Below are 25,007 nucleotides of genomic sequence, written 5' to 3' on the forward strand. Positions count from 1 at the left end.
TATTATTTACATAGATGTAAATACTGCCCCACAATTACATCATTAAGAACTTAATTTAGTGATCAGTTACTAACAGTGAGAAGATACCATTTTTTAATTTCTCCGCTAGCTATCACCTGATAGGTTTGTTCACTCCATTCCTTGTCTTTCTCTCCCTCCTTATTGGCCATATTTGTATTTGCAGCTCTTATGCACATTTTTCAATACTTTTAGCACTTTTAAAGGAAATCCGTAGGCCATTTTCTTCTAAGATGAATAAAGATGGTTGTGACAATTTTTAACTGGGTTATGTATAACCCTTGTAAATTCCTTGGGATGGAGACCAAGTTTCATAGTGGTGGGTGCTTAGCACACACTCTACGTATATGTGATGATGGATTAGCTCTGACTTTATGGGCTATTCTTATAATAAGAAATGTTGTCTTAGAATTGGTCCCATGTTTGGCACTGTTGGGAAGATAAAGGTCTACAACAGAAGATTTTTACTCATACATTTTTAAAGGATACCATAAATTAGAATTGACTACAGATGGCCAGCTGCCACATTTAAGAATAAGATGGCCAAGGCATAAAAAAATTTAGTGATGAACATTCCACACGCCAAATGCAATCAGAGCCTGGGGGAATTAAGGTTATGGAAGGTTCTGAGTTAAAAAAAATAATAAATGGGGTTGTTAAATATGAATACCAGGTGGACACTGATTTCTGAGTTATTTGTACCACTTTTGTCCTTATGTAAACCATAAAACAGTCTGGCTGCTGACCAGAACCTGCAGCTGCGTAGAAGAGACTTCTTTGTACATGTACCAGAAAACAAAGAATTATGATAGGCTTAAAGTCTGTTATGGTTTTGTACATGAAAGGGAAAATAAAATTGTTGATGTCATAGGCCTGGGGCCAAAAATGCTGACACATATCTACCTAGCTGAGGCTATAAAAATGGCATGTATTCCTAAGAATTGTCTTAAGTTTTTAAAAATATCCAGTTAACTTTTTTTTTTTTTTTTTTTTTTTTTTTACTTTTCGGCCATGCTGCATGGCATGTGGGATCTTAGTTCCCCGACCAGGGATCAAACCCATGCTGCCTGCATTGGAAGCGAAGAGTCTTAACCACTGGACAGCTAGGGAAGTCCCAACTTAAAAAAAAATTTTTTTTTTAATTGCAGTATAGTTGATTTACAATATTGTGTTAGTTTCTGCTGCACAGCAAAGTGAGTCAGTTATACACATACATATATCCACTTTTTTTTAGATTCTATTCCCATATAGATCATTACAGAGTATTGAATAGAGCTCTCTGCATTATTCAGTAGGTTCTTATTAATTATCTATTCTATATATAGTAGTGTGTGTATGTCAATCCCAATCTCCCAATTTATTCCTCCCACCTCTTTTCACCCCTGGTAACTATAAATTTGTTTTCTACATCTGTGACTCAAGCCAGTTAACTTTTAAAATGGTAATTCTCTTTCACATTTCACATGCTGTTGTCTTTATTCTTTCTAGTGTCTGAACACTTCCTGTCTTCCTATGATATTGACTGCAGTTTTGAAACCAAGAAGGAAGTGGTCCAGTGCATGGGCTCCTTTCAGGATGGGGTAGCTGAGAAGTGTGTTGATTATTTCCAGAGATTCCGACGTTCTACCCATGTGACACCCAAATCATACCTCTCCTTTATTCAGGGCTATAAGTTCATATATGGAGAAAAGCATGTGGAAGTGCAAACTCTGGCCAACAGGTAAGTGTGAGGGTCAAATACAAAGTTATTTTAAAGCAACAGCTTTTAACTGGGGGCAAATTTGCTCCTAGTGGACGTTTTGCAGTAACTGGAGACCTTTTTGTTTGTTATAGCTAGGGTGGAGGGGGTGGAGAGGTGCTACTGGCATCAGAAGAGTTAGGGGTCAGGAATGCTGCTAAACGTCCTAACGGTGTACAGGGCACCCCTCCACTGCAAAGTGTTATTCAGCCCCGAATGCCACTAGTGCTGAGACTGAGAAACCTTCCTCTCAAGTTTGTTCAAAGGATTATTCCCTGGTCGCTAGGGGCTTTATTCTTGCCCAATAGGGTTAAATGTTGCCAAGTTTTCATGTAGCCTCCCACTTTCTATAATATTGCATGACAATAATAGAAACCGTGGACCTGGAGGAAAGCTGAGAATACAGACATCCCCTCCCCGCGCTACTCATCTCTTTCTTCCTGCACATTCTGAGTGTCTGGGATAGAAAAGTCTGCTTGATGCTTATGCTCTCTGCATAGTAAACAACCCTATTCACTGAAGTTTGTTCCCAGTTTCCCTGCTCTGCCTTGCTCTTTTCTGAACACTTACATCTTCTGCCTGAATATAGCCAAGAATCAGCCAAGGTTGTTACATAAGGGCCTCTGGGTGGGTGATTGGACTGAATGGCTCTGAGGACTCCTGTCTTTAAGGTCACATTATTTCAGAGTCACGCAGGCGGTTGGGCCCTTCACGAGGCTGTTCTGATGGCTTTAAATTTGTTGCTTTTCTTGATCCCAAATCTTTCTTCTTTTAACTTCATTGGTCTCGTTAGAAAAACAAAAGTTATTTATTTCCCTTTCTCCATGATAAGACTTCAAGCATTTGAAGTCTATTGTCTTTTAGCTGAAGTTCATTAAGCATGTTTCCTGCATCAGACAGAGTCTAGACACTGTCGTTCCTCATGTCACGCAGTGTGCTTAGCAGACTTAGTCTTTTCACACACGGTCTATGAAGAACATACAAGTGTCTTTAGTCTGGAATCAAGCCTGGACATTTATTCTCTTTGTCAAGCCCTCTTGGGTTTGCTATTGTATATACGTTATTCTTCAAATATGACCATTACTATATACATCAGTAGACCAGTGCTTAGAAAATGTGGCCAAGAAACACACATTTTACACTCCCCACTTGGATTTTTAATCTCAGAATGAATACTGGATTGGAAAAGCTAAAAGAAGCTTCGGAGTCTGTTGCAGCCCTGAGCAAAGAATTGGAAGTCAAAGAAAAGGAGCTCCAAATGGCCAATGATAAAACCGACACAGTGAGTAGACATTGACACGTGGACCATATTCACTTTGAATTCCCAGCTCATAAATGTTAATGATGTATGCTCCGTCACTAAATTATAACCATGGAAGTACAAATTATTTATTTCCATTAGAATACCATACTCTTAATTCTATGTACGAAGAGTTGTGTAAGTGGACAAAATCAAGGCAAAAATGTGCATTTCCAGCTGGGTCTTTGGTAATTTTTGATGTACTTTTTTGTTTTATATTAAATTAGGTCTTAAAAGAAGTGACAATGAAAGCACAGGCTGCCGAAAAGGTCAAAGTTGAGGTACAGAAGGTGAAGGACAAAGCCCAGGCCATTGTTGACAGCATCTCTAAAGATAAAGCCATTGCTGAGGAAAAACTGGAAGCAGCAAAGCCAGCGTTAGAAGAAGCAGAAGCAGCCTTGCAGGTATATCTTTGTGATATAACAGATGCCACCTTTTAGGGCCTTGGGGGAAGATTAAGGCAGAAAAGATGAATAACAACAAGGAAATGTTCTACCGCTTCAGATGAAAGCTCTTTCTACTGGAATGATTTCAAGTAGTATTTTCTGCTTGGAGATGTTATTTGATTTTTTTAGATATTGCACATGGCTCTTCACATCTCATCTTCCTCACTCATGACTGATGGGCAGTGTCATATAATGGTGATCTGGCGTCCTGGGTTCTCATTTCAACTCTGTAACCAATAAGCTATGTGACATTGGGAAAGTCACATAAAATCTCTAAAATAACATTTTTTTTCCCACTCATTCATTGCGGACATTGGAGTAGGTTGGTAAGATACAACATTCTCTGAGTGTGTATATGAATTATCCAAATAAAGGACTACTGATCTAACGTACCACATTAATGTCAGAGTTCCAACACAGTTACTCAGTGCGATTGTGTGGCAAGAACAGAAATGGTGAAATTAGGAAAGAGGTTGGGTTCAGAGAAAATATGTTGAGTTTAGTGAAATAGGCCACACCTTCAAGGGCTGGTCGAGTTTTGAAGACCCAATTTGAGATGTTTTGGACTCACGGTTGCTTTTACTTTAGTCTTACTCAACTACTGCCTTATGTTATTGATTCCTGGCTTAGAATGTGGCTGAAGAAATGGAACACTGCTGATGTGTCCACTGCTAATTCAAGTTATAGAACCTCCATTGAACATGCATCATTACTTGATAATGTAATTATTATTTTTCACCACCGTCTCAGCACACCACCTGAAACACTTCTACATGCTTTTGATCCAAGTTAAGTCTTTAAGCTTTCTGAGTCAATATACAACATTTGTATATTGACTGTATAAGAGAATTTCTACTCTTTTGAGACAATGAAGATATTGCCTTCTTTTTTTAATCTTTCCAATTTTCACGCTACTCTTTTATGTGATATATCTTTCCTTATTTTTTCTCCATCCCTCCTTGCACTGGCTAAACTGTCCTCCTTAATCCTTGAAGTCCTCCAGGGTCTTTAGTCTCTCAGATTGGTGGGTACCTCATCTCCCCCGCCCCACTTTTAAAAAGCCAATTTATGACGGTAAGATTGACGTATAAAAAGCTGTACGTATTTAATGCGTATAGCTCACTGAGTTTGGGATGAGCGTACACCTATGAAACCATCACCGTCTTCAAGGCCATAGATATATCCATCAATGCCCGAAGTTTCCTTCTGCTCCCTTTATTACTATTACTATTTTTTTGTGATAAGAACACAGCTTAAGCTCTACCCCCTTAACAAATTTTAAGTATACAATAAAGTATTGATAACTATGGGCACTATGCTGTGTAGTAGATCTCTAGAATTTATTTATCTTGCATAATGAAAACTATGTACTCTTTTTAAAAAAATTTTTTTAACCTTTTTATTGGAGTATAATTGCTTTACAATGGTGTGTTAGTTTCTGCTTTATAGCAAAGTGAATCAGTTATACATATACATATATCCCCATATCTCTTCCCTCTTGCGTCTCCCTCCCTCCCACTCTCCCTATCCCACCCCTCTAGGTGGTCACAAAGCACCGAGCTGATCTCCCTGTGCTATGTGACTGCTTCCCACTAGCTAGCTATTTTACATTTGGTACTGCATATATGTCTATATATACACTACCACTCTCTCACTTTGTCCCAGCTTACCCTTACCCCTTCCCGTGTCCTCAAGTCCATTCTCTAGTAGGTCTGCGTCTTTATTCCCGTCTTGCCCCTAGGTTCTTCATGACCATTTTTTTTTTTTTTAGATTCCATATATATGTGTTAGCACACGGTATTTGTTTTTCTCTTTCTGACTTACTTCACTCTGTATGACAGACTCTAGGTCCATCCACCTCACTACAAATAACTCAATTTCGTTTCTTTTTACAACTGAGTAATATTCCATTGTATTTATGTGCCACATCTTCTTTATCCATTCATCTGTCGATGGACACTTAGGTTGCTTCCATGTCCTGGCTATTGTAAATAGAGCTTCAATGAACATTGTGGTACATGACTTTTTGAATTTTGGTTTTCTCAAGGTATATGCCCAGGAGTGGGATTGCTGGGTCGTATGGTAGAAAACTTTGTACTCTTTGACCAACACCTTCCCATTTGCTTCTTCCTCCAGTCCCTGGCAACCACCCTTCTACTGTCTGCTTCTATGAATCTGTTTTAGATTCCACATATAAATGAGATCTTGCAGTATTTGTCTTTCTTTTTAGCTTATTTCACTTGGCATAATGTCCTCCAGATCCATCCATATTGTTGCAAATGGCAGGATTTCCATTTTTTTTTAAAGGCTGAATAATATTCCATTGTATGTAAATACCACATTTTCTTTGTCCATTCATCCATCAATGGACATTTACGTTGCTTCCATTATCTTGGCCATTGTGAATAATACTGCAGTGAACATGGAGGTGCAGATATCTCTTCAAGATCCTGGACCTCATCCTCCCCCCGCCCCTTTTAAGGTACTCTGGCTTCACCGAGAGTCTCTGATCAACAGAGAGAAGACAATGATCGTGTAACTTCTAAACCTTTTTTGAACTCATGATACCTAACAGCATCATAGGAACTGAGCATATGGTATCTCAGTTCTTACATGTTTACATTTTCCCAAGATTTAAAAAGCTTAGCATTTGTTTTGATATTATAAAATATTTTCCAGTATCCTTCTAATTTAGTACTCTCTACCACTAAAATATTCAACATAATCATCAATGCAGAAATGTGTGGGAACAGGGGTAAGGTGAGGGGATATATAGGAGAGGTTTTCAATAATTTCCTTCATTGGTTCTGTCTCCATTTTATTGCCTCTTTATGAGCTTTTGAAATCTTGAAGTCTGGTACTACTAATTTATACTAAGAAAGTTCTGGGTACATCCAAACTCTCTTTTGGCATCAGGCCACGTAAATCTACACAACAAATAAGGTAACAGCAAAGAATGTGTCTCATCCTATCTCAATGCTCATCTGACTTGACACAAATATATATAAATACGTATTTATATATAACAGCCATATTGCTTTGCCTGCAGAAAAAACCAGGAATCTAATACTTAGCTGAAATAGGTTGCACTTCAGATATACTCCTCTCCCGGACTCTTTTTACCTGGGTACCTAACATAATTGAGCCCAATTCTGTTGAAAATTCCCCCTTTTAAAGCTAAAGTGAAAATAAACAAATAGGACCTAATCAAACTTATAAGGTTTTGCACAGCAACGGAAACCATAAACAAAACAAAAAGACAACCTACGGACTGGGAAAAAATATTTGCAAATGATGAGACTGACAAGGGCTTAATTTCCAAAATATACAAATGGCTCATGCAGCTCAATATCAAAAAAACAAACAACCCAATCAAAAAATGGGCAGAAGATCTAAATAGACATTTCTCCAAAGAAGACATACAGATGGCCAACAGGCACATGAAAAGATGCTCAATACCACTAATTATTAGAGAAATGCAAATCAAAAGTACAATGAGGTACCACCTCACAGGGGTCAGAATGGCCAACATCAAAAAGTCTACAAATAATAAATGCTGGAGAGGGTGTGGAGAAAAGGGAACCCTCCTACATTTTTGGTGGGAATTTAAATTGGTGCAGCCACTATGGAGAACAGTATGGAGGTTCCTTAAAAAACTAAAAATAGAATTACCATATGACCCAGCAATCCTGCTCCTGGGCATATATCCAGAGAAAACTGTAATTTGAAAAGATACATGCACCCCAATTTTCACTGAAGCACTATTTACAATAGCCAAGACATGGAAGCAACCTAAACGTCCATCAACAGAGGAATGGATAAAGAAGATGTGGTATATACATACAATGGAATACTACTCAGCCATAAAAAAAGAATGAAATAAGGCCATTTGCAGCAACGTGGATGGACCTAGAGATTATCATACTACGTAAAGTAAGTCAGACAGAGAAAGACAAATACCATATGATATCACTTATATGTGGAATCTAAAATATGACACAAATGAAATTATCTATGAAACAGAAACAGACTCACAGACACAGAGAACAGACTTGTGGTTGCCAAGGGGGAGGTGGGGAAGGGTTCGATTGGGAGTTCGGGGTTAGCAGATGCAAACTATTACATATATATGTATAACTGAATCACTGTGCTGTACACCTGAAACTAACACAGCACCGTAAATCAACTATACTTCAATAAAGTAAATTTTAAAACAAACAAACAAATAAAAAGCTAAAGTGAAATAAGCATGTCCAGCTCTTTTATATCCACTTTAATTTGATCCTTCTTTCCCTATTGGCAGGTATTATATTTCTCTCCTTTCTTTTATAGCCAAGCATCTCAAATTAAGGTCTATCTGCAATTTCCAGTTCTTTACCACAAATTCCCCTTCACTTCCAGCTGTCTAGAATTCATAAATGCTAGTGTGTTGTAACAAGCCTTTTCAAAGTAGATAGTTCCATTTCTAATGACCAAGTTCAGTGGTTTTCTTCTTTTTTTTCCCAATTCTCAGAGAAAAGATCATTAGCTTTGATGGGAAGGGGGTTGCGTACCTTTCTTTGACAGGAGGGATGCCAATGCAAATCAGATGGAAGGTTTTTCAAGACCTGGAAGGAATGAATGTACACTATGTCCTAGAAATAGGACAGTGTCATATGCTTATCTTTCATATTTTTCCGATGTTTATTCCATAGAGAGTTTGATAGAACAGTTATCGACTACAACAAGTCTAGGTGACTATTAAGTAATTTTCTGTATAAGAATCTCTGTACTAGGAATGGAACAGAACTTTTCTAAGACATTAGTGAAATTCCTATTGCTCAAATTCCATCATTTAAAGGTTAGTTCCCAGCGAAGAAACCTCTAATTATTCAGTGTGGCAGCCCTGAGGCTACAACTAGTGTCAGACCCCGGTGACAAGTCTTAAGAGAGAGAGGCAGATTCTTGACCTACATAACTAATGAGTAAAAAAAAGCACTGCAAATTCTGGAGTTTTCCTGGTTTAGAATCCCTGGAATCTACTTAAGTGCTGACGATTCTTTTCCTTTTAGATAACAGTTTTTTTCTGACGCTAAGCTGTCATTACAATTTTAGAGATGTCACAGCTCCTTATCTGCTTGCGAACACGTCTCTCACTGTATCTCCTTTGGCTGTCACTTTGAATTGTAAGAATGTGAACTTTGGGGGATATGTGGTTTTTCTTGGGGATTAAATCTGCATCTAGCTCCCATGACTGCATCAAACTTAAAAATGCTTGCTTTCCTCTGTTGAAGTAGTAGCCTTTAGAGAGTAAAGGTTTGTTTTCACTTTTCTTATCTGAGATTGGGTGATGACCTCCTTTCCTCCCCAGACCATCAAGCCTTCTGACATTGCTACTGTCCGCACGCTGGGCCGACCCCCCCATCTCATCATGAGGATCATGGATTGTGTGCTGCTGCTGTTTCAGAGGAAAGTCAATGCAGTGAAAATTGACCTGGAAAAAGGCTGTACAGTTCCTTCCTGGCAGGAATCTTTAAAACTGATGACTGCAGGAAACTTTTTACAGAATTTACAGGTTGGTGGTTCAATAATGATGGGCTAGGAGGGGACTCAGACTTCATTAGAGTATATGGGTCCTTTAATAGAAGACGTTTCTGAAGAGAATCTACTCTACGGACATATTTTTAACTTACTAATTTTTTTCATCTTTATTGGGGTATAATTGATAAATAACACTTTTATATAATTAAGGTATATGACTTGATGTTTTGATATATGTTAATACATTGTGAAATGATTTCACCAAAATCCATCCACTAAATCCAATAAATAGCCAATTAAATATCCATCACCTCACATAATTACCATTTTTTCCTTTTTTTTTTTTCGTTTTTTTGTGGTGAGAGCATTTAAGATCTACCCTCCTAGCAAATTTCAAGTAAACAATGCAGTATTGTTAACGATATTCACATTGCTGTACATTTGGTCCCCAGGACCTTCTCATCTTGCATAAGTGACCCTTGACCCTTGATCAACATCTTCCCCTTTCTTCCTCCCCCCAGGTCCTGGCTACCACCATTCTACTCTCTGCTTCTATGAGTTGACTATTATAAGTGACACCATGAAGGCTTTGTCTCTCTCTGGCTTATAGTACTTGGCATAATGGTCCATCCATGTTGTCACAAATGGCAGAATTTCCTTCTGTTTTAAGCCTGAATAATACTCTACATACATATTTTCAACTTATATTTACGTATTTTTTCAGAGTAGAATTTCTCTTTCAAATATAAGACATTGTAAGTATTAGAGCTTTTCCTGGCAGATTTTAGGCATATTAAAACATCATCAGCAACATATTTCAGTAAAAGTTAAAAAAATCATTTTAAGGAACCCAAACATATGTGCATATATTATTTGCATATGAGTACATATATATTTTTATTTCACAAGTCTCAATTGTAGTTTTTTGAGTATTAATTTGCATCTTTTAAATTTCATTATGAGGTAACATTTACATATGATAAAATGCACAAATTTAAAGTGTATATTGTAAATCAACTACACTCCAATATAAAATAAAAATTTAATTAAAAAAAGGGTATAGCTTAATGAATATTTACATATGTCTATACCTATTAATGAACACTGAAATCAAGATTTGTATTTCCAGACCCCAGCAATCTCTTTTGTGTCCCAACACAGTCAGTAATCTCCCCTAAGATAAACATTATTCTGACCTTTATCCCGATAATTAGTTTCACCTGTTTTGAAATTTACGTATATGAAATCATATCATATGAACTCTTTTGTTTTGACCTGTTTCGTTCAACACGTCTGTGAGATTCTTTTTTATTGTTGCACAGGACAGTATTTCATTCTTTTTTCATTGCTACACAGCTTTCCAGTAGATGAATATGCAATAGTGTGTGACAAATGTTTAACAACTGGTTCTCTGGTGAGAAAAAAGAAAAAGCTCTGATTTGTAGTGTTTGCCAATTTTCATAGTGTAAATATCCCCACAATGGCTGATTTCAAGCTACCAAAATAATGTTGCTGAATGTAGAGTTGGGAAGAGGTACATGGTAGCATGCTGTGATAAGGTAGTCCCACTGGGTAGATACAATAAATGTAAATGACCTCAAAAATGTAGATAGTAAAATGTAGCAAAATAATTAGAAGGTGATGACTTTTGACTATACATTATTTTTGTTCAAAATAACATTTAATTGTAAGTTTTTATAATTTAATTTTAAATAATGGCTGTATTTAACAAGTCTGTAAAATTTCTGAAAATTTAGTAATCGTTTCTCATAAGTTTATATCTACCAGCACCAGCGTGAAATGCTGTAATGTACTTTAATTTGTTTGTCCTTGTATTGTTGATGGATTTTTGAGACATTACTAGTTTTGGGCTATTATAAAAAAAGCTACTGTGAATATTGGTCATTTAGTGGGCATGTTTTCATTTCTATTGGCTCTATACTCAGGAGTGGAATTTCTGGGTCTTAGGTTATACATTTAATCAGCCTTAGTAGATAGTGCCAAAGAGTTTTCAAAAATTGTTGTTATCAGTTTACATACCCACAGGCAGTGTATAAGTTGCTCCATGTCTTAACCATTTTCTACTTTTAGCTATTCTGATGGGTTGGTGGTGGTGTCTTATTATTGTGGGTTAGTTTGCATTTCTCTGATGACAAATGATGCTGAAAATCTTTTCATCAGTTTATGAGCCCCTTGGGAACTCTTTGGTTAAGTGTCTGTACATTTAAATGTACAGATCGCCTGGACATTTAAATTTTTTATTATTTTGTAGAATTTATATATAAAATATGGGTAATTTGTCATTTATATGTTTGCAAATATCTTCTCCCACTTTCTGCCTTAGTTGTTCATTCCATTAATGGTGTCTTTTTTTTTTTTTAATTAATTTGGTTGTGTTTCTTTTTTTTTTTTTTTAATTTATTTATTTATGGCTGTGTTGGGTCTTCGTTTCTGTGCGAGGGCTTTCTCTAGTTGCGGCAAGTGGGGGCCACTCTTCATTGTGGTGCGCGGGCCTCTCATTATCGTGGCCTCTCTTGTTGCGGAGCACAGGCTCCAGACGTGCAGGCTCAGTAATTGTGGCTCACGGGCCTAGTTGCTCCGTGGCATGTGGGATCTTCTCAGACCAGGGCTCGAACCCGTGTCCCCTGCATTGGCAGGCAGATTCTCAACCACTGCGCCACCAGGGAAGCCCTAATGGTGTCTTTTGATAAGGAGATACTCTTAAGTTTAGTATCGTCCGATTTATCAATACTTTCCTTACAGTGCTTTCTGCGTTCTGTTTAGGAAATCTTTGCCCATCTCTAAGGCCGAATAAATGCTTCTGTGTTTTCTTCTGGCAGCTATATTGTTTTCTCTTTAATATTTAGATCTTGAGACAACTAACTGGGAATACCCATCCCCCATCCATAACCCAAGCACTCTTCAGCACCGTCTTTCGTTCAGTTTTTAATTTATCATTGCCCAAGTGGCTGCTATGGCCAGAGCATCTTGTGAGGCGCCTTACAGCAGCTATAACACCAAGTAGCTTCTGAAACCAGTGGGCCATACGGACTCGTTTCAGATAATTAAAATATAAGCCTCTGTGATGTAAGGGCCACCATGAAGGAATAACATGCTATTTGAGTGGATAGGAGGTAGTGATTAATCAGACTATGAGCGTGTGGAATAGCAGTGGTCCTTGGGCATTGGAGGCGGAGCTTAAAAAGTGTCCACTGAAAAATGTGCAGTGGAATTGCACTTGCCTTATATACCTGGTGCAAAGCCACTGCTCTTGGAATCTACCTTGCTATTTGCCTTTTGTCACCACCATCCTTCTATTGTTCCCAGGTATTCTTCTGGCTTCACTATTTTTCAAGTCTCATAAAAGAAACGTGCATTTAAAGAGGTCTGAATGAAAGTGTGTTTTGCTCTGTGTTATGTATGTTCTGTGAAGGCTTATTTCTCTGAATTATTTAGGTGCTAAATTTCTTTCTACTCGGAAAATATTTAATTATCCTCGGTTAGATGATCAAACACCACATTTCAAAGATCCAATTTCATTGTTTGGTCAGTCTTCTCTCTTAATACACGAAGGCACTCATAATCCATTTCTGCTACTATTTTAAAATGTTATCCCTCCAGAAAAGACAGTTCTCTCATAATCTTGATAGTTCTATGATTTAAAGTTAATTCATCACCCTGAAGGCCTAATGTCCAAATTATTTTCTTCACATTTCAGGTGAGTTTAATAGAACCTCCCTCTGAATGTATTAAGCATTTGGTTGCTGCTAAATGCTAAATATTTATGTCTAAATATATATGCTTTACATTTTTATATACAATGCTAAATATATGTACCATTTCATATGCCTAAATATATATGATTGTTGCCTAATAACCTGAAATATCAACAAAATATGATATCATTCATCCATTCTTGGTTTTAACTGTTTCAGTGGCATTGTGAACATAATGTGATTATGACTTCATGGAAAGAGGTATTTTGACTTTATTTTACTCCATTCTTCCATAGCAATTCCCCAAAGACACAATCAATGAAGAAGTGATAGAATTTTTGAATCCTTACTTTGAGATGGCAGACTACAACATCGAAACTGCTAAACGTGTATGTGGGAATGTAGCGGGGCTTTGTTCCTGGACCAAGGCCATGGCTTCCTTCTTTTCTATAAACAGAGAGGTGTTGCCCCTGAAGGTAAGCCTCCTCGGTGGAACTGCAGGATGTGTGCCGACAGGGGGGTCTCTGGGTCAACTGGGCTTGTCTTTCATGGAACACAGAAGCCTCAGGTTTTATTGTACCCAAGTCCACGGGGAGAGCTAGCAATAGGCAAGCCGAGCATAGGATGTTTCTTTCTTCTCTGTAATCCATCTCCAATCGGTATTGTCTGAGCCTTAAGCATGGACTCTCTACAAGGGTACAAAGTCCATTGTGGGCTGCTGGACATTTTTTTCCCCACAATGTCAACTTGAAAAAAAGAAACACAGGAAACTCTAGCATAGGATCCACCAACAATGTCCAAGATCTCCTGCCAGGGACTCCTGTGAATGAGGCAGCGTGGACACAGTCACTGGTGTCTGGTCTTGGCTGCAGGGACAACATAGTATTTATTCCCTCTCCCTCTTTTGCCCCCAGGAAAGAAACTGCATATCATCCTTTATGTAAAGTGATTTGAGAGCATACCAGTGTTTCCCTTTGAGTAATTGCATTTCTCAGCTTCATTTGTCCACGTCCCCCCAGCATTCAGTGACACTCAGTCTTTAGCAGATGGAGAGGCAAGTACCTGTCTTGAAAATGAAATACTGATGCCTCAGAGCTCATACGTTATGGCTTTGTTGATTATTTTGCTTTTTGTAAGTCTGATCTTGCTCAACCGTCAACTAAAATCCACGTACACTTATAAACTACCCAAGGAACTTAATAATCACGCTAAAAATAATCAAGAATGAAAAGAACATAGGGATACAGTTGCAAGTCCCATTTTATTTTCTCATTGTTCCCATATCAGAGCCATTTATTCAGTGGTGGAGGCCCTTGGGGTCCCAGGGCAACTTAAAAGAGAAGGGATTCATTTGGCTCAGAGATTTTTAGAGCAAATAGTTGATATCATGCTGTCGGGCATTGTGGATTTGGGGACCACTGAAGACCCCAACATAGCTCACAATCGGACATTCTGATATTGACTGAATTATAACAACCATATCCAGTGAAAAGTACAGGGCATGCTTTGCAAATTTTTCCAGTGGCTAAGCATACGTAAGTGTCTTTAAGGGAATTACAGTTGAATTCACAATGGGGAGTTTTTATTTTGTTGTAGTTCCTTTAAATAAAATGAGCTGAAACCAGTACAAAATAATGGATGCCCTGAACAAGGTTTACGTAAGAAGGATGACATCTCCTCCCTTACATTCTGTACATTTCGGGCTCCACCCAGTTCCAGGACAACAGAGGTCCTACAGTAGGAAGTGAAGGGAACACCGTCAGGAGGGGGGACCTTTTACGTGTGCCTGGAACCTATGCTTCTCTTCTGAGAAGCCTGTTCTGGGAGTGCCCCCTATGTCCTTAGGAACATCCAGCATCTGGGAGTCTTCAGTTTGTCAGGTCTCTCCTAATTGCCATTGTCAGAAAAATAAACGTAGTTATGTAGATGCTACACATTCACTGCTTAGAGGGAAGTAGAAGACAAAGAAAGGACAGGTTATCATTGGGCAGCTCTGCTCAATATATTAAGAAATACAGACCAGGGGCTCTAACTTCACTTATTCCTGGAGGGGGCTTCACGTGCGAACTCCTGCTTCCCAAGTAAAGAGAGATTGAGGACACTCCTTAAACTCCTGTGGGAACCTCTTCACCACTAATTAGCGAAGGAGACAGTGAGGGACTCTTCTTTCATCTTGCAATTCCTATAGACGGGTCAAGTGACTTCTAGTAGTGAGTAAACTTAAACAAATTTAATTATAACAGTAGCAATTGAGATTCTATTCAGTTTCATTCATATGAGATTTCTCCTCGGACACTCTGTGAAAACCAGTACACGTTAGTTTACATAAACAAAGCATAACAACAGTAGAGTCTTAAATATTGAACACGGATAATAACAATAATAATATCGATTGTATTATTTATCAAACTCTTGTTATATGCCAGGTCCCAGGCTTGGGTTTTTACATATGTTATCTTATGTAATACACACACACACACACAAACACACACACACACACTCACAAATCCTAGGAGGTAGTTTTTCAATATCTTAATGGAGAAACCGAGGCTTGCAGAGTTCAAGTAATCTTAACAGAGTCCTGTGGCTCCTAAGGTGAGCGGCTGGATTTGAAGATTTTATACCCTTTGATTAGTAGCTTTTGAGAGCTTCATTTAAAAAAATTAGCATTATTATTATTTTTATTGGAGTATCATTGCTTTACAATGTTGTGTTAGCGTCTCCTGTACAACGAAGTGAATAAGCTATATGTATATGTTTATCCCCCTCCCTCTTGAGTAAAGTCCTAGAAAATATTCAAGATCTTTGGGGCTGCAATAGTTTGACATGAGTGGGTTACTTCAGTAAGACTTAAAGGGAGAACACTGATTTCAAATTTTTTTCGAAAGGATTTTAATTCCTGCAAGCATGGACTATTTTCTACACCTCATCTTTTTCCAATATTGCTTTTGATTATGTCTTTTGAGTCTTTTTTAGTAGCTTCCTAAAAGCAAATGTTATTATTTGGTCACAGCTCAAGTATCTGTTCTTTTCTGGATGGCAAGCAATATATGCAAATGACAGGAATGCCATCAAGTCCATCACCACCCATAAAACCTAGATCTTTATGTTCAGTGGTTAATCATGTTTCATCCTTTGTCTTGTTTTAACATCCTTACTAACGGTGATCAGCCCTGCTAGGCAGATGGTTCTAAATATTCAGATTTTTTTTTCTACAACTCAATATTGAAATGTTCTGTGATTTGCCTATATACATTTAATATTACAGTGTTTTGATTTAGGGATTGGCAAACTATGGTCCACAGGCCAAATCTAACCCACCACCTGTATTTGTATGGCTCATGAAATTTTAAATTAAGTACCTGAACAATAGTCTTGATTTTGCCTCTTGGCCCCAAAAGCCTAAAATATTTACTATCTGGCACTTTATGGAAAAAATTTGCTGACTCTCTTCTAATGAATTTTAATTTTCTGCTTACAAACATGTCAAGTTCACATTAAGGTTTGGTCCTGACCGTGCGATTTGAGAGGAGTCTAGGGGTGGATCAAAGAACAGGTGTAACACGTGGCCGCTGAGCTCTCAGACTCCGACATGCTGCATGTTCGGTTTGCTGCCCATCCCTTCACCCTGTGTGTGTCCCGTGCAGGCCAACCTGCTGGTGCAGGAGAATCGCTACGTGTTGGCCATGCAGGATCTGCAGAAGGCCCAGGCTGAGCTGGACGACAGGCAAGCCGAGCTGGATGTGGTGCAGGCCGAGTATGAACAGGCCATGACCGAAAAGCAGGTCACTGTCTTCTTGCCGTAGGGGTTTGGGGCGGGTGGTGACGTCACAGGCCCTCCTGGCTGTGGTCAGCCCTTCATTCCTCTCCTGCTTTCTCGCTCCAAGGGTTTGGTTTCCAGCAGGGCTTCATTTAATTGATATACAATACAATACACATATACATACATACACACACGGCACATACTCCCTCGCTAAGCCCTGGAGTTTGTTTCTAACGGACACCGAGGACCTTTGGTGAGAGGTCAGGATATTCAGCCAAAACAGAAGTTACTGCTGGAACACGGGAGTTCTGAGTTTCCTTATTAACGGTGAGGATAAGAGCATGCTGTGCAGCATTTTTAACATATTTTTCAAATCACGTCCTCCCACTGTATCTCATTTAATATTTGAAAGAATCTTTCAAGGTACGCAGGGTAGATATTTTTATTTTACTCTCATTTTAAAGAAAGGAACTTAGGCCCAGAGAGGACAAGAGGAGGGCTCCCGGTCATGGGCATTGGTCACAGGGCTGGATTAGACCTTGATCTTCTGATGTCTACTCGGGTCTTTCTGCTGGACCAACGTGCCTGACCACGTGGCTGTGCCCCAGTGACAATGACCACCTACAGCCTTCTCAACCTATGCATGTTTGTAGCTTTAGCACATTTCAGAATCAAGGCTCGTATATTTCCTCTCCACTGGGCAGCAAGCTGTTTAGTTGATTTATACTCATTCCGGCTCCACTGGGGCCTCCTTCGTTCTGGTAATAGAGGCAGATTTAACATAAACCTAATGTAGCGTAAGTTTTATGGCCCCTCACTTGCACAGGCCCCATGAATGCTGGGGTTACTGGGAGTTGTAGAGAGTTCTGTGGGGAGGGGAAACCAGATTATGATTGACAAGCATTTGTGTGTAAGCATTCAGATAAAATACCTAGAGATCCCAGAGGAAAGGTACCTGAATTTCTCAATTTTCAGGACTTTGTAGTGATTTCTTTCCCCAGTTCTCATTACATGTTCACTTTGGTATTTTGTATTTGTAAAAATTCTTTAATGATTTTTTTAAAGTGGTCCCCAGCTTAGATAAGTATCTGGCCTCACAAAATCTGTATCTGCCTCTGAGAAAACCTGTGCTTGATAAATAAGAGCTAGATTCTCTCTGTTCTTTCCTTGATGATTATACGGAACCCACCTCTGCCTCTTCTCAGCCCTCACTCGGCTGGATTGAGATTCCTGCTCTGTTAGTCTATTCCCTTATAGGGGTCCCAATGAGGGAATTTAGATAAACATTTCAGTTTCACTATATGCAAGATGTATGGTATTTCCTCTTAAAGATAAGTCTCCTAAAAACAAAATAAGAGCTTTTCAGAAATTTTAGAGAAGTAATTATATAGCACCTATTTGGGTTTGTTATTTATGTTCTATGAAATTTACTACCATAATATGAAGAGAAAATTAACTTTGCAGTTTGAGCGTCTACTTTAGAAACTGTGAGGAAGACACGTGAATTTCTACCATTTAGACCCTCACTTATATCAGGAAGCACTACTACATACTGTAAAAATATTTTTATGGCCTCATTTTATTATGGTTCAGTTTTAACAATTTTGCATTAGTTCGCTCAATAAGCTTTTTTGGTTTTGAATATCTACTGTTTGTTAGGTAAGCAGTTATAAGGACCACGTAAGAATGGTTACTATAAAGGTGTGGCTCTAACTTTAAAACTTGAATCTCAACAAATGTCAAATGTTTTTCATTAAGAAAAAAATCTGGGCTTCCCTGGTGGCGCAGTGGTTGAGAATCTGCCTGCCAATGCAGAGGACACGGGTTCGAGCCCTTGTCTGGGAAGATCCCACATGCCACGGAGCAACTAGGCCCGTGAGCCACAACTACTGAGCCTGCGCGTCTGGAGCCTGTGCTCCGCAACAGGAGAGGCCGCGACAGTGAAAGGCCCGCACAGCGCGATGAAGAGCGGCCCCCGCTTGCCGCAGCTAGAGGAAGCCCTCGCACAGAAACGAAGACCCAACACAGCCATAAATAAATAAATAAATAAATTAATTAATTAAAAAAAAAAAAAAAGAAAACAAAATCTGGCTGTGTGCCCACCTGCTCCCAACATGTTGGAGTGAACTTGACTTTCAGTCATTGTGTTGCTCCTTCTCCCTCCGTGGGGCTCCGTGAGAGTCCAGGGGCTTATAGACTACAGGGGCCAGGGGACGGCTCTCAAGTCTCCAGTTCATGGTCACGCCTGGTAACCTCACAACCAGGTCTGTGCCGTCCCTGGAGGAGTGTGTGTCCTGCCGCTCTGTGCACAGGGCAGTCGGTGCCTTTGCAGAGGGTCCACTTCCACAGGGCCTCTGGGCACCTAGTCAGACTCTGGGGCACTAGGAGAGAGAGGGCCGGGGGCACTAGCCACGGAACGCAAGCAATTCTGCACGCTCCCCTAGCCAGGCTCGGAGGGAAAATCTGCTTCTCACTCCTGTGTGCTCATTTGCCCCTCTCCCATCCCCCATTTCCCAATCCCCCAAAGGAGCCTGGGTTTCCAGAAAGCAACAGCCAGGAGGGGAGGGGTTGGCCATTTTTTATTTGGCCACATGGCAGTGGGGATGGGGAACTTAGGGAGGATAAGTTAATATTAAAAATATCTGTCCTATGACAAGTTTGTTTTAAAGGTAGGCAGAAATAAATGATGTTGTATTATACTTCCAGCTGACATCTTTCTTCTTGGGGAGAAACAAACAAACAAATATGGATGGTGTCGATGTGCGGGTACACCTCTCAGCTGGGATTTTGGGTTTTCTGCATTAACTCTAGCGGGAAGGAAAACAGAGCAGACTAGAACAAACTGGAACAAATATCTTGCTTCTGAAAAACACTGTATTGTGTTATTATTACAATAGCAATTCATGTTCCTTATAGAAAATACACATAGGTAACCCTGGAGATGAAGCCTAAAAATATTTTCCTCTTTATCATTTCATATCTGCACATATGCCTGATTTACATATATTTAAAATCCATGTAAAATTGTAGCAGATAATTCAGTACATACTGCTTTATAAATTGAATTTTTAACTAATGACTGTTTTTCTTTAACTTAATGATTATTTTTCCTAATGATTATATTTTTAATGGCTTCAGAGCGTTCTTGTTCACAATATACCATAATCTATGTAAATTATCCTCTGTTGTTAGACAGTTAGCATATATATGCCATATGTACATTATATAAATACATATAAATATTATACATGAACTTCCAGTGACTGGTCACATAGCTAGATCTTTAGCCATATCCATTATTGTACCATAAGTATACATTTTTACAAGTAGAATTAGCAGCTGTCTTTTCAACATAGAGAAATGGAACCATTTGTTTTTAAGAACAAAGCCCTGAGTGGCAATAGTGTGTGGAAGTCCGGTTAAAGGTCTTTTACTGACACAAGAGCAGCAGGGAGGGACCTACTGAGTCAGTGTGGCTGAAATTCATGAATGAGCTTCAGGACTCCACAATCTGAAGATTATCTAAAGTTTCACCTAAAGTAAAAGGAGATGTGGAGTTGGACAAAGCAATAATGATGCTAGAACTTTAACATGAGAAATATTCCTCATTTTTAAGTAGGGATATGTTTCTTTACATTTTGTTGTGCTATGTGATATTAGCATGTATGCTGATATTTTATTACTAATTTTTTGATTCAAAAATCGTAAATGATGCAAATCTCCATTATTTCTCAGTTTATTAACATCTGGGGAGGGTTTGCCCGTTGGCTCAGGGTCCCTCCTGAGGAATCCATCTGTGTTGCATAGATAGGGCTTAAGACACAGGCTGGGCTGAGACAGACCCACAGAAATGGAATCTTACGCTTCCTGTGGAATAAGTGGCTTACATATCTCAGAAAGGAAGATAACATATGATGTTTTAAAATTATGTTTTTGAGCTCCAGGCTATATTTATCTGAACAAAGGTTTTCTTCTGGTTCTGTCTGTTTTTAGACCTTGCTTGAAGATGCAGAGAGGTGCAGACATAAAATGCAGACCGCTTCCGCGCTGATCGGGGGGCTGGCAGGAGAAAAAGAAAGATGGACAGAGCAAAGCAAGGAGTTGGCTGCACAAACTAAAAGACTTGTAGGTATGTAATTCCTTTATTAATGAGATTATGTGTTGACTATAATAGGGAGTGAGCAAACTTAAGCTTTAATCAGAATATACATCAGCGCTCTTTTACTTCAAATTCCTCTGCGTGTGTGTGTGTGTGTGTGTGTCTGTGTGTGTGTGTGTGTGTCCAGCTATTTCAAAAGGATGAATATTGGTCTGGCATTTAGGCAATGCTTATTAGATTTAAACCTCTTATTATCAGGTCATTTTTGAATTCTCCTACGAGTGAGTGGCCATATCGATCAAGGTCACTTAGAATGGAGGCTCTGTCTTCTGAGATTTTGGTGTATCTCTTAAACTCAGAAATCATCCTCTCATATCCAACAAGAGTCAACATAATCCGGTGCTTGACTACGAGCAGCTATTACTTGGTGGACCATGTGTACTCTTTAACAATGAACTGAACTACTGCTATTCACAAGACACAGCAACTTGTGGTTACAATTTGGTTTCTGAAATTTAGTTTGAAAGAATGGTTGTCTTTTTTTTTTCATTTCTAACATTCTGCAGAATTACAGGGCTGATCACAGAATATTTCAGTGATGTTTTGTTTTCCGTTTTAGGGGATGTGTTGTTGGCTACAGCTTTCCTATCTTATTCTGGTCCGTTTAACCAAGAATTTCGCAATCTGCTGTTAAATGACTGGCAGAAGGAAATGAAAGCCCGGGAAATTCCATTTGGAGACAATCTAAATCTCAATGAGATGTTGATTGATGCTCCTACCATTAGTGAATGGAACCTCCAAGGCCTGCCAAAGGATGACCTGTCCGTTCAGAATGGAATTATTGTCACAAAGGCATCTCGCTACCCTTTGTTAATTGATCCACAGACTCAAGGGAAGATCTGGGTTAAAAATAAAGAAAACCAAAATGAACTCCAGGTAATCTGGGTTTGAGTCTATTTATGCTACTAATAAATTTTAGTGCCCCAGATCAACAAGTCTCTGAGAATAAAGAAATATTTCATATTTAGAAATAATTTTATTATTAATATTTAGATATTAGTATTTAGAAATGATTTCTAAAAATTGCATTATTTGCATTCTTGTTGATCTCTCCAATGCCGTCTTTCAAAGGTTTCAGACTCCCTTCTGTTAGGGCCTAGGGCCCTCATTCATAAACAGAGCAGGGTGGAGCTATATTACACTAAGTGTGCAGCACTTTATAAAGACACTTCATAATTATTCCATGATGATGTGTCACAAATGTGGTGGTGGTGAGGAAAAGGCAGCATTGCCATACCACCTTTACTTGCTTCTCAGTAAAAGGGAATGATGCAGTCAAATGCTCTGGAGCTTCCTTAAAAAACTAAAAATAGAGCTACCATATGATCCTGCAATCCCACTCCTGGGCATATATCTGGAGAAAACCATAATTCAAAAAGATACATGCACCCCAATGTTCATTGCAGCACTATTTACAATGGCTCAGACATGGAAGCAACCTAAATGTCCATCAATAGAGGAATGGATAAAGAAGATGTATATTTATACAGTGAAATATTACTCAGCCATAAAAAAAGAATGAAATAATGCTATTTGCAGCAACATGGCTGGACCTAGAGATTATCATACGAAGTGAAGTAAGCCAGACAGAGAAAGACAAGTATCATATGATATCACTTATATGTGGAATGTAAAAAAAAATGATACAAATGAAGTTATATACAAAACAGAAACAGACCCACAGACATAGAAAACAAACTTATGGTTACCAAAGAGGGAAAGTGGGGGAGATGGATAAATTAGAAGTTTAGGATTGACATAAACCCACTACTATCTGTAAAATAATAACCAACAAGGACCTACTGTAGAGCACAGGGAACTATACGCAACATTTTGTAATAACCTATAAGAGAAAAGAATCTGAAAAAATTATGTATAACTGAATCACTTTGCTATACACCTGAAACTAACACAACATTGTAAATCAACTATACTTCAATTAAAAAAAATAAATAAGGGATTGATGGTTTGCTAAGGTGAAGAATGGAGACAGTTTAGAGCAGCATTTTGATCTTGTTTCTAGATCACATCTCTAAATCACAAGTACTTCAGAAACCACCTAGAAGACAGTCTTTCTCTTGGAAGGCCCTTGCTTATCGAAGATGTTGCGGAGGAACTAGATCCAGCCCTGGATAATGTTTTGGAGAGAAACTTCATTAAGACTGGGTCTACCTTTAAGGTAGGTTAAACCTATAGATGACAATGTGCAGAATAATTACCATGAGGCCAGGTAAATGTGACATAGGAGACAGTTTCTCAATAGGCAGCAATTCAAATTTGAGGCATTTGCTTTTCTCTTCTACACTTCCTGAGTTGGGATCAAGAGCAGTCTTTTCAGGAATATCTACTTCACTTGTATAATAAAGTCTGACTCCATTGTGTTGTTTGACTTTGGACAGTTTTCAAGCCCTGTCATGCCCCTCTCCCCTTCCATTCCCAATCTGGGCAAACTGGTAAGAAAACGTGGGTCCATTCTCCTTTGGCACTGGTGGGAAGTTCAAATCATGCAACTCTCTGCTCATGACCATGTCTGGGAAACTTCATCCCAGCCCCATTGGGTAACCACCATAAAACCCTAGAACAGCTTCCCCTCCCTACTCTCTCAAGTGAGGTCTTTTTTGGACCTGTTTGGGAGCCTACCCTAATATTTCCAGAAAGTCTCATGTGAATAATAAACATTTTCATATCTTTTTGTTACATGAGTGACATCATCAGTCTTGACTTCTGAACCAAATTTTGGGTGCAGAATCCATCTCACTTCTGCAGTATGATCACAACAATTTTGGTGATAAATTCTATATATATTGTATGGTGTATATTGAATTAACTTCTTTCCTTCCCCCCTTCCTTCCCTCCCTCCGTCCCTCCCTTCCTTCCTCTCTTACTTCCATCCTTCTTTCCTTTCATCCTAGTGGCTTAAAGCTCTGTGAATGCCTAATGACCATTTCTTTTTTAGTATACAGATGATCTCCAGGTACATAGTTGTTAAAAGCAATACTGGATCCTATACAAAAAGCACACAGTAAGGTGTATCTCTGTTTTATTACTTTTAACTTTCTTTTTTATGAAAAAGGTGAAGGTCGGTGACAAAGAGGTAGATGTGATGGATGGCTTCAGACTCTACATTACCACCAAGCTGCCCAATCCAGCCTACACCCCTGAAATAAGTGCGCGGACCTCCATCATTGACTTCACTGTCACCATGAAAGGTCTAGAAGATCAGTTACTGGGGAGAGTCATTCTCACAGAGAAGCAGGTGAGTGAAGTATGGCCCTCCCTCTTTCTGCATCATGTTGCGATTTTTTCATTGACAAAAATGACATGATGAAAGTTGTAATAGGATTGAGTCCCCTCCTTTAATTCCTATGTTTCTTACATTATTAATTTCCAAGTGTCTTAAATAACTACTAACCAATTATCTACCCCATATGTTGCATCTGCATCGCATAAATCATATAGATCATCAATTGATTTTATATAGGGGACTGATGTAACTATGAGACTATCAGTCTCAATATCAGCATGATTGTTCTGGATTTATATTACTATATTTTTCTGAAGTTTGTTCTATTATTAATTCTAGTCACCTGTTGATTTTTAGCTTTCTAGTACACATCTATTTTTTTCTTTCGTTCGATTCATTATTATACTTCTGGAATATAAAATTAAAACATTTTACTCAGATAACATGACATTGCCAATTCTTATTTGTTATCCAAGGGAGCTCTGTGTATGTTGTGAGAAGATAGAAGTTGGTGACACTAGGTTTCACTGTGCACCTTCTGAGGGCTACCGGATTCATTATGCTCTAAGTATAACTCCATATCTGTTTTCTCTCAATGAAAAATGGCCAATAATTTATAAACTTCCGTGTTCTGAGTTAGCATTTTCTCCGGGGAACATTTGAGTCTTAAGGAAAGAAATCTGGAGGATTTTAATGGGACTGCTTTGGTGAAACTGCGTGAACTCTAAAAGTTGCTATTGATTTTTTTCCTTTGTTCGATTGCAATGTGGAGTTTGGTTTACTTTATACCTCCCTTCTACACTGACCTAAAGATTTATTTAGGTTAAATCTATTGGCAAAATCTTTGAAATCTGTCCCTCCCATTCTTTTTACCTTTTCTGTATGTCGTACCATGCTTGCTCTTCTGAGCCCTTCCTTATGTTTATCTCTTTCTCTCTCTCTCCTTCCCCTCTTCCTTTTGTTATGAATCTTCTCTGTTTACTTTTTAATTTATTGTACATAAATCATGGAGTTATACGGTTGGAAGTTGCATTAAAAGCATTTAATCCAACTTCATAAATTCACATCGTTGGTGACCTCAGTATGGCAGGAACCGATGCTAG

At 38.6% G+C, this 25,007-nt stretch overlaps 1 protein-coding gene and 1 long non-coding RNA gene across 11 annotated transcripts in view; one reads left to right on the forward strand and one right to left on the reverse strand.

Annotated features, from left to right (window-relative positions):
• DNAH5 (dynein axonemal heavy chain 5) overlaps positions 1–25,007 on the forward strand; it is a 316,103-nt gene that overhangs the window by 247,654 nt on the left and 43,442 nt on the right. For all 10 annotated transcript variants that reach the window (XM_082458341.1, XM_082458344.1, XM_082458345.1 and 7 more), the window contains 10 exons: positions 1,507–1,738; positions 2,924–3,038; positions 3,284–3,460; positions 8,853–9,056; positions 13,035–13,214; positions 16,386–16,523; positions 20,495–20,630; positions 21,220–21,536; positions 22,684–22,839; positions 23,734–23,916. In XM_082458341.1, the coding sequence (XP_082314467.1) occupies positions 1,507–1,738; positions 2,924–3,038; positions 3,284–3,460; positions 8,853–9,056; positions 13,035–13,214; positions 16,386–16,523; positions 20,495–20,630; positions 21,220–21,536; positions 22,684–22,839; positions 23,734–23,916 (1,838 nt within the window). The remainder of the gene's footprint in view (positions 1–1,506; positions 1,739–2,923; positions 3,039–3,283; positions 3,461–8,852; positions 9,057–13,034; positions 13,215–16,385; positions 16,524–20,494; positions 20,631–21,219; positions 21,537–22,683; positions 22,840–23,733; positions 23,917–25,007) is intronic.
• LOC309659093 overlaps positions 1–25,007 on the reverse strand; it is a 357,758-nt gene that overhangs the window by 160,083 nt on the left and 172,668 nt on the right. The gene's annotated exons all lie outside the window — the stretch shown is intronic.

This window comes from Balaenoptera physalus (assembly GCF_965194825.1).
Source record: "Balaenoptera physalus genome assembly, chromosome: 3".
Lineage (NCBI taxonomy): Eukaryota > Metazoa > Chordata > Mammalia > Artiodactyla > Balaenopteridae > Balaenoptera > Balaenoptera physalus.